Source organism: Drosophila obscura, unplaced genomic scaffold (genome assembly GCF_018151105.1).
Source record: "Drosophila obscura isolate BZ-5 IFL unplaced genomic scaffold, ASM1815110v1 contig_97, whole genome shotgun sequence".
NCBI lineage: Eukaryota > Metazoa > Arthropoda > Insecta > Diptera > Drosophilidae > Drosophila > Drosophila obscura.
The window spans coordinates 38,860-48,495 of record NW_024542891.1 but is presented as its reverse complement, the minus strand read 5'-3'; the positions used below and the strand labels follow the sequence as shown (position 1 = coordinate 48,495).

The following is a 9,636-nucleotide window of genomic DNA, read 5'->3' as shown; positions in this document are numbered from 1 at the left end:
AAAACCAAAAACCACGATCTTCTTGAAGTATTTTTGTCAGCAACAAAACGCTCCTCCTGTGTCCTACCTCTCTTTCGGTCAGACAAGGCCGCTCCGAACCTGAAAGTCACCTGCGATCTACAAATTGTCTTGTAGAGGACCCTGGACAGGCTGATGCTTACCTCAGCCTGAAATAGGACCTCACAATCTTATTATTATTTATTATTTACACAATTATTCATTTTATTTATTTTTGAAATATTCAAAATATTGTTTCGCTCTCACACGGCCCTCTTCCTTCTTGTTGATTCGTTTTTTTAACGGAATTAATGGTGTTCCATGTGCTACATGGATTACATTGTAAATTTTATTTATATTGATTGTAAATTATAACTAATGAACACAAAATTTAATTTGGAGATAAGTCAGCCCCGGTGACTGTGTCGGTTTGGGTTTCACCATCGCAGTTCTCCTGCTCAGCCTCGGGGAGCGAGGCTTACACGATTAGGGGTCCTTCAGTTTGTCCGTTACTGGTTCCGCCAGTTTGTCCGTTACTGGTTCCTTCAATTGGTCCGTCAATGGTGCGTGGGGCTGAACGAGTGCGCACCTTTCCCGTCCCTAGCTTTTTTCCCGAGCGGAGTGGCATGCCCGGGATGAGGGGCTCATCGACGCTGCTGCGAAGATCAGTATATTCGACCTGTACGGCGCGAGGCGGCTGCTCGCTTGAAGGGCTGCTTATGGGCAGCTTGGTGACAAGGCCGTCAATGGTGCGTGCCTCATCATTGTAAGCAAATTAGTGGGCTAGGGAATCGGAAATGGACTACACCCTCTGCCTACTGTAACAAATGCATTCCAACTCATTATTCTCAGGCGCGGTGTTGGGCATGGGAGAGAGAGGAGAACGCTGTATATTCCGGCTCAGGCTCGTCGGCTAGGAGGGTGGTGGTCTTGCTCCACTCCCATGATTGGCCTTTCTTCACTATAATATTCTAAATAAGTTGCCTGCTAGGAACAAGCGAAAACCGGAATAGAGAATCCCACTTACTTCCGACCAACAAACATACTAAAGGGAATGGAACTATTCCGCTGCACCTGCTGGTTCTCCTACTACGACCTCAGGTGTTGATGAGGCGTAACATGCCCACCCTACCGTTGGCCATTCTGCCCCCTGGCCCACATCCGAATGGCCCCTTCTTAGGGCAATTCTTCTAGGGCATGGGATTAGCCGATGTCAAATACAAATTACTATTATAAAATTAAAATTATAAAATTTATTTACGAACTAAAACATTAATAATACCCAACTACATATTTGAAAATAAAAGAATATAAATATAGGTAAATATAAATAAACGTAAATAAAACAATTGAGATAAAAGTGCAAATAAATATAAATAAAACGAGAAGGAACGTGTGAGTCGCTTCTGGGGACGCGACGCTACCTTATACCCGTACTCAGTCAGTATATACATTATTGAGCTTATGATTTTAAAGAATTTTAGAAAAAAAAAAATTTTACATTTTACATTTTTTTGCTACATATGATATCTACATCTACATATACAATGTATATTCTACATCTAACATGTAGATTGTACATGTTCCATTCATATTCTATATTCTATTCTATTCTCCTCCGCTTAGGGTTGCTCGCGCACTGAACGCGGCAGAGTGTGCGAGCGAGAAGGAAAATGAGTTGTGTTGTCATGATCGGGAGGGGGGGGGAAGCAACTGAAAATTTCTTCATTCTGGCTATAATTATGATCCGATCTGATTCAGATTCGGCAATCTAGTAGATATGGGCATTCTCTACGATACTGCGTTTTTAGTTTTATCGTATCTTTAAAACTGTGCCTGCCACAGATTTTCGTCCTTTGTGTGGGCGGAAGGGGGCGGGGCGAAATTTTGAAATACACTTGTAGCAGTGTGATATCACAAGAGTTTCCAGACTACCAAATTTGGTTGCCCTAGCTTTTATAGTCTCTGAGATCTAGGCGCTCATCAAGACGGACAGACAGACAGACAGACGGACAGACAGACATGGCTCTATCGACTCGGCTATTGATGCTGATCAGGAATATATATACTTTATGGGGTCGGAAACGTTTCCTTCTCTGCGTTACACACATCCACTTTTACCACGAATCTAATATACCCCTTAACTCTTTTTTAAGTACGGGTATAAAAAAAGCAAAATAGCACAAGAAGAAAATACCAGAAGACCGCCAAGAAGTCGCCAAGAAATGAAATGCAATCCAATAAACCAAAAAAATAAAATAAAAGCCTCCACTGGAACAAGCAAAAAGCAGTTTAATTTTCAGAGGTTTTCCTCCGCTCATCAGATCAGAGCAGAGCAGAGCGGGGAGTGTTCTGAATATATGTATTAAAGGTATTATAGGTAGATAATTGTACACTCTCTATGAGCTGTTTTAGAGCTTTTCTGTGCTGCTTTCTGAGGCATATGCGTGAAATACAGTGAATGGATTACCTTCAGGCGTATCTATTAGAAGTTGCTGAGACTTCGAAGTCAGAAGTGTGGCGTTCTGCTGCATTCAATTTGAAAGAAAATACAAAAAATTCTACCAAAACATAAACCGACAAAAATCAATAGAGTTCGCATGTGTTTTACTTGCTTGGAAAAGTATTTCATCTAGTTAGAATTTACTTTTCTGTTCGTATCGTTTGATTTGAGGCTGGGCAATATTTCATTCTAGCACTGACTTTGGAGCTGTACGCTTGTTTTTATATTTTTGTATTTTTAGTATTAGCGTAAAACAAAATTTCTATCGTTTTACAAATTTTAAGTATCTAAAAGTATCTAATTGTTTCAACAAAATTTCCATCCACGTTCGGACGAAGTCACGCAACTGGGGACAGCTCCGACCATGGCAGCAGCCAGATCTGCTGCGGCTGCGCCCTATCCGGCACCTGCTTCACATCCACCCGCTGGCCAGCCAAAGAGGAATATTCTTCCTCGCGTCGCAGGACTCAGCCGTGGTCAGGCCCCCCCTCAAAAAGTGCAGAAATTGACGCCACTGGCTTGGCCAGTACCCAACAAGAAGGCGTCGCCTCATCCTCAGGAATCGCCGAATCCGGCGGACTACACTGATGGACATGATGGTGATGATGAAATGATGGTGGACTCCAGCGTACGGAAGGCGCCACCTAGGATCGCCAATCCGGCGACTACACTGATGGACATGATGGTGATGATGAATGATGGTGGACTCCAGCGATAACTGGAGCAGCTGGACGACTTCATGCGATAGCTTCACCTCTATGCAGCCCTACAGCGATAACTGGAGCAGCTGCAGCTGGAGCAGTACCTCTATGCAGCCCTCTATCGGCCGCTACTCGAACGCCAACGAGCTGTCAACGATGTTGTCCTGCTTGAGCTCCGATGCTACCGCAACGCCGTCGATGGGGTCCTGCTTGAGCCTCAATCGCACCGCAACGCCGTCGATGAAGTCCTGCCTGAGTCCCCCTAGCCTCTCGGCCCAGTCGACGCACTCGATGGTGACATGCCTGACCTCCGATGGCCACCCAACAGAAACGAAAATGCCCGAAAACGGAATTCCCGACAATGGATGGACTTCGCCGATGGTTGCAGCCATATCCTCGCTGCCCATTCCCCCACAGGTGTCATGCGGCACGCAGACAGAGGAACCGCCATCGACAAGTGCCCGTGGGCGTCGGTTCAAGGACAAGAAGAGTGGACGTTTGGCCGGGGGACGGGCAAAGTCTTCCAGAAAGGTCAGAGCGGCACTGAATGAATGGACGCCGATGGTGGAAAAGCTACTGTTGGCAGCCATATCCTCGCTGCCCATTCCCCCACAGGTGCCATGCGGCACCCAGGAAGAGGAAACGCCACCGAAGGTCAGAGCGGCACCGCGAGTGGACGAATCAGAGTCGGGCATGCTCAAGAAAATCCTGGTGGCAACAGTGCAGGTATTCCTGTTCGTCGGGATGAGCATTGCCCTGTGCATTCCGGATGCGGATTGCCCCTCGTTACGTGGCCAAGATCTATAAATTTTATGTGTTGTGAAGGTTGCAGACCAAAAATACAAAATTTAGAATGTCTGGACAAAATTGTATTAAGAATTTTTTTTGGGAACAGTCTTCTTATTTTATCGCAAAAATATTGCACCTTCCCCACTGTACATGCATTCCATAGAGAGCCCAAATGCAAGATCAGAAGCTTTTATCTTGAAAAGCTCTCTCTTTCGAAATTGCACGTGCGAGCGCCGTTCACATGTGAGCTTTTCTCTCCGCAAGCATAGCTTACGGCTAGCCCTTCGAGAACCTTCTTAGCTCTCTCATACCCAGCTTTTGGAGGGGTAAAATAGTTAGGCTAAGTGCATGCTGCACAGAACAAAAGTGCATTCAAAGTTGGAAGACTTAATTAATGTGCGTACAGAACATATAAAAGGAAAAACGTGGTGAAAATTCTGCAAAACCATAAAAGGGAACATAAACCCAATAAAAACCATTTGAAAAGTGTTGTGGCTGCAAAGAACAAAAAACTACAAACCAAACCCTGGATAAGGTACGCAAAGAAAATGAAAAAGTGACCTTATTACATAATTTCACGTATGTACTGTACATAGGTTATGATCCACGTGTGGCAGAAAATTGCTGACCTGGCCTGACCACCCCTCAAGGAGGGGGGGTCCGCTTCATGACGATCATCAGTCCTTCTTCTTGGTGCCACCGGACCTTGCCTGCAGGCATAGAAACGGATGGACTTGGCGATCGGAACCGAGCCGTTTATACTCACGCGCAATTAAGCCGCTCAACAACAACGACAATATAAAACCATCTAAAATATTATATCACCGCGCCTTGTGTAAAGAAAATGTTGGTGCTTGCACATGTAGGGGTGTGGAAAAATTAGCTCAGCGGTCATTGCCCTTGCGGCTGACCATACACCTATGCGCATTTAACTAGACCCACCTGACCGTATGTCACCTATTCTCTCCTCTCTCTAGGTTATTAAAATTGTTCGATGCCGACATTCTAAAAGCCACTTAAGGGAAGAAAAATAAATCACAAAATCTAGAAAAGAAAATTTAATGAAAAGTTATGGATCGAAGAAAAAAATAGAAAAGAAAATTGTTTAATAATATTAGATATTCCTAGACGTTAACTTAGAAATAGAAGAAAAAAAAATGAAATTTATGCCTAGTTAGGAATAGATTTTAAAAGGTGCATCATCGGTCTCATTGTGTCCATGGAAGGGTATTGGTAAAATACCTCTTCATAACGCTTCTTGTTATTTTGCATATTCCTACATTTCTTTAACAGTTTTTATTGCAAACGTGAAATTGGGCCCAACGACACCAGCAGCTGTTTAAAAGTCTGTAAGTAGACACACATATATACACATACACTCCGGGTATATATAAAATGAATTATTATTAACTACAATCACTATAATGCCATTTAATTCCTTTAATTAATTCATTCTTACTTTATATTTTGATTATATTATTTTTATTCATATTTGATCATTCTCTTGAATTCCTATGTCTTAAATTAGTCCCACATATATATACCCATGCAGTAAAAATAGTTTTAAGGGTTAGGGTAGAAATAATGGGGGTTACAAACAACATGAAGTCATACAAGTCAAAGTAAAATTATAACGATTAACATGAATTTCTAATCTGATTTTTGGGAGGGGTTCCTAAGGCACATAGCGCAGCAGCAGAAGGTTTTGGGTAGAACCATAATGGCATATTCTTATGTTATTCTACATGGAGGGTGGGTCAAGAGGGAAGAGCACAACCACCTTGCTCTTCACAGTAGGTAGTGGACCTTAAGTTCCGTCCGGGTTTGTAATTCCGATCCCAGTTCCCGTAAATCTGTCTACGATTTTGTTAGGTGACGGAGTTCGTTTTCGCAGCACAACACCCACCCCATTTTCCCTGAGCCTAGCCGGCCAACCTTTAGTAGACAGAGAGTGCTGACGAGACGACACTTCCCGTGTCCGTTACAGTGTATTGAATCGGCGGTGATAACCTTTTTATTTTTTATTTGAATAACCATTTGCTTAATATTTAAGAGGACTCGCATTTACCTTTACCCGTTCGTAGTGTGAAGAACACAACTTTTGTATCGGGTAAGCTGTGTAAGCTACGGATAGCGGATAGCGGGTATATGCGGGTAAGCTGTGTATCGGGTAGCATTTAGCGTGTGGTAAGCGGTTCAGCGTGGGCTCGTTTGCGCGCATGCCGCGTGGCATTGCTTAAAACCAAAGCAAGAGTTAGAATTGTACTCTCAAATCATCGAACAACGAAACGGTTAAGAACACCCCCGGTTAACACCCCTGCCTCCGGAATCGCCGGCCGAGACAAAGGCGAAGGGGAGTCCGCACAGGAACACAACGAGTAGGGCGTACCGCATGATGAACTGATAAAAAGGAACTCTGTGTCGGATTGCTGCTGGAAGCTTGACTCCACCGAAACTGATGCTCTATTCCGGCCCAGAACAGCGCTTATAGGCATTTACTATGGCCCAAAATCCAACCCAGTCAAGCTGCTGCACCCGGAACCTGGTTCAGCATAAGCATCTGAAGCTCTCGGCTCAGCACAAAGCCATAGATCTTGAGAAGGCAGCTGCACCTGCAATCACTGCCAAGGTGCAGCACACGGGGGCAACACTGGCCATTTGTAAACTGTTGAGCCACTGCCTCTTCATTAATTATGTGCCACAAACGCCCTCGGCCTGGCACTTGTAGCTCTCCGGTAGCTCTGTCACTTATCACATAATATTTGCATAGCTCTTGATACCCTCTAGAAGGGGGTAATGGTGGTGTGGAGTAGTGCGAATGTACTTACTACAAACTACATTATTCTAGTTTTAAATGATTTAAATCCGCAATGCTAGCATTCGCTTTTCTTTCTTCCCGCGTACATTTGGTCAGCAGTCAGTGCTGTGAACTTTTTAGAGGAAAGGAAGTTGTTCTGTGGTCCAACATGAAAAAAAAGCTTTTAAAATTGGAGCTTTAAGTCGAACTTTAAAACTAGCCAGAACTAGCTATAAAATAGCTGTGTTTGATCGATGAGCGTTTTCCTCAATATAGTTGTTCAAGGATGGGGGTGTGTCAATCCGAATGGCCCCTTCTTAGGGCAATTCTTCTAGGGCATGGGATTAGCCGATGTCAAATACAAATTACTATTATAAAATTAAAATTATAAAATTTATTTACGAACTAAAACATTAATAATACCCAACTACATATTTGAAAATAAAAGAATATAAATATAGGTAAATATAAATAAACGTAAATAAAACAATTGAGATAAAAGTGCAAATAAATATAAATAAAACGAGAAGGAACGTGTGAGTCGCTTCTGGGGACGCGACTCTACTTATACCCGTACTCAGTCAGTATATACATTATTGAGCTTATGATTTTAAAGAATTTTAGAAAAAAAAAAAATTTTACATTTTACATTTTTTTGCTACATATGATATCTACATCTACATATACAATGTATATTCTACATCTAACATGTAGATTGTACATGTTCCATTCATATTCTATATTCTATTCTATTCTCCTCCGTTAGGGTTGCTCGCGCACTGAACGCGGCAGAGTGTGCGAGCGAGAAGGAAAATGAGTTGTGTTGTCATGATCGGGAGGGGGAGGGGAAGCAACTGAAAATTTCTTCATTCTGGCTATAATTATGATCCGATCTGATTCAGATTCGGCAATCTAGTAGATATGGGCCTTCTCTACGATACTGCGTTTTTAGTTTTATCGTATCTTTAAAACTGTGCCTGCCACAGATTTTCGTCCTTTGTGTGGGCGGAAGGGGGCGGGGCGAAATTTTGAAATACACTTGTAGCAGTGTGATATCACAAGAGTTTCCAGACTACCAAATTTGGTTGCCCTAGCTTTTATAGTCTCTGAGATCTAGGCGCTCATCAAGACGGACAGACAGACAGACAGACGGACAGACAGACATGGCTCTATCGACTCGGCTATTGATGCTGATCAGGAATATATATACTTTATGGGGTCGGAAACGTTTCCTTCTCTGCGTTACACACATCCACTTTTACCACGAATCTAATATACCCCTTAACTCTTTTTTAAGTACGGGTATAAAAAAAGCAAAATAGCACAAGAAGAAAATACCAGAAGACCGCCAAGAAGTCGCCAAGAAATGAAATGCAATCCAATAAACCAAAAAAATAAAATAAAAGCCTCCACTGGAACAAGCAAAAAGCAGTTTAATTTTCAGAGGTTTTCCTCCGCTCATCAGATCAGAGCAGAGCAGAGCGGGGAGTGTTCTGAATATATGTATTAAAGGTATTATAGGTAGATAATTGTACACTCTCTATGAGCTGTTTTAGAGCTTTTCTGTGCTGCTTTCTGAGGCATATGCGTGAAATACAGTGAATGGATTACCTTCAGGCGTATCTATTAGAAGTTGCTGAGACTTCGAAGTCAGAAGTGTGGCGTTCTGCTGCATTCAATTTGAAAGAAAATACAAAAAATTCTACCAAAACATAAACCGACAAAAATCAATAGAGTTCGCATGTGTTTTACTTGCTTGGAAAAGTATTTCATCTAGTTAGCATTTACTTTTCTGTTCGTATCGTTTGATTTGAGGCTGGGCAATATTTCATTCTAGCACTGACTTTGGAGCTGTACGCTTGTTTTTATATTTTTGTATTTTTAGTATTAGCGTAAAACAAAATTTCTATCGTTTTACAAATTTTAAGTATCTAAAAGTATCTAATTGTTTCAACAAAATTTCCATCCACGTTCGGACGAAGTCACGCAACTGGGGACAGCTCCGACCATGGCAGCAGCCAGATCTGCTGCGGCTGCGCCCTATCCGGCACCTGCTTCACATCCACCCGCTGGCCAGCCAAAGAGGAATATTCTTCCTCGCGTCGCAGGACTCAGCCGTGGTCAGGCCCCCCCTCAAAAAGTGCAGAAATTGACGCCACTGGCTTGGCCAGTACCCAACAAGAAGGCGTCGCCTCATCCTCAGGAATCGCCGAATCCGGCGGACTACACTGATGGACATGATGGTGATGATGAAATGATGGTGGACTCCAGCGATAACTGGAGCAGCTGGACGACTTCATGCGATAGCTTCACCTCTATGCAGCCCTACAGCGATAACTGGAGCAGCTGCAGCTGGAGCAGTACCTCTATGCAGCCCTCTATCGGCCGCTACTCGAACGCCAACGAGCTGTCAACGATGTTGTCCTGCTTGAGCTCCGATGCTACCGCAACGCCGTCGATGGGGTCCTGCTTGAGCCTCAATCGCACCGCAACGCCGTCGATGAAGTCCTGCCTGAGTCCCCCTAGCCTCTCGGCCCAGTCGACGCACTCGATGGTGACATGCCTGACCTCCGATGGCCACCCAACAGAAACGAAAATGCCCGAAAACGGAATTCCCGACAATGGATGGACTTCGCCGATGGTTGCAGCCATATCCTCGCTGCCCATTCCCCCACAGGTGTCATGCGGCACGCAGACAGAGGAACCGCCATCGACAAGTGCCCGTGGGCGTCGGTTCAAGGACAAGAAGTGGACGACACGTTTGGCCGGGGGACGGGCAAAGTCTTCCAGAAAGGTCAGAGCGGCACTGAATGAATGGACGCCGATGGTGGAAAAGCTACTGTTGGCAG

General features: G+C 43.8%; 1 protein-coding gene across 1 annotated transcript; it reads left to right on the top strand.

The window, feature by feature from the left end:
• The first annotated feature begins 2,681 nt into the window (after positions 1 to 2,681).
• Positions 2,682 to 4,068, top strand: LOC121405488. The gene is made up of 2 exons (XM_041596211.1): positions 2,682 to 3,116; positions 3,202 to 4,068. Exons 1-2 carry the CDS (start codon positions 2,865 to 2,867, stop codon positions 4,006 to 4,008), a joined length of 1,059 nt encoding a protein of 352 aa, XP_041452145.1. The 5' UTR covers positions 2,682 to 2,864; the 3' UTR covers positions 4,009 to 4,068.
• The last annotated feature ends 5,568 nt before the right edge of the window (positions 4,069 to 9,636 follow it).

What these genes read in the sequence shown, in the direction of transcription:
- LOC121405488 (XM_041596211.1), top strand. Translation starts at nt 2,865, where the DNA reads ATGGCAGCAGCCAGATCTGCTGCGGCTGCGCCCTATCCGGCACCTGCT. An exon ending in ATGGTGATGATGAAATGATG is followed by an intron (nt 3,117 to 3,201) that starts GTGGACTCCAGC and finishes TGATGAATGATG; the next exon opens with GTGGACTCCAGCGATAACTG.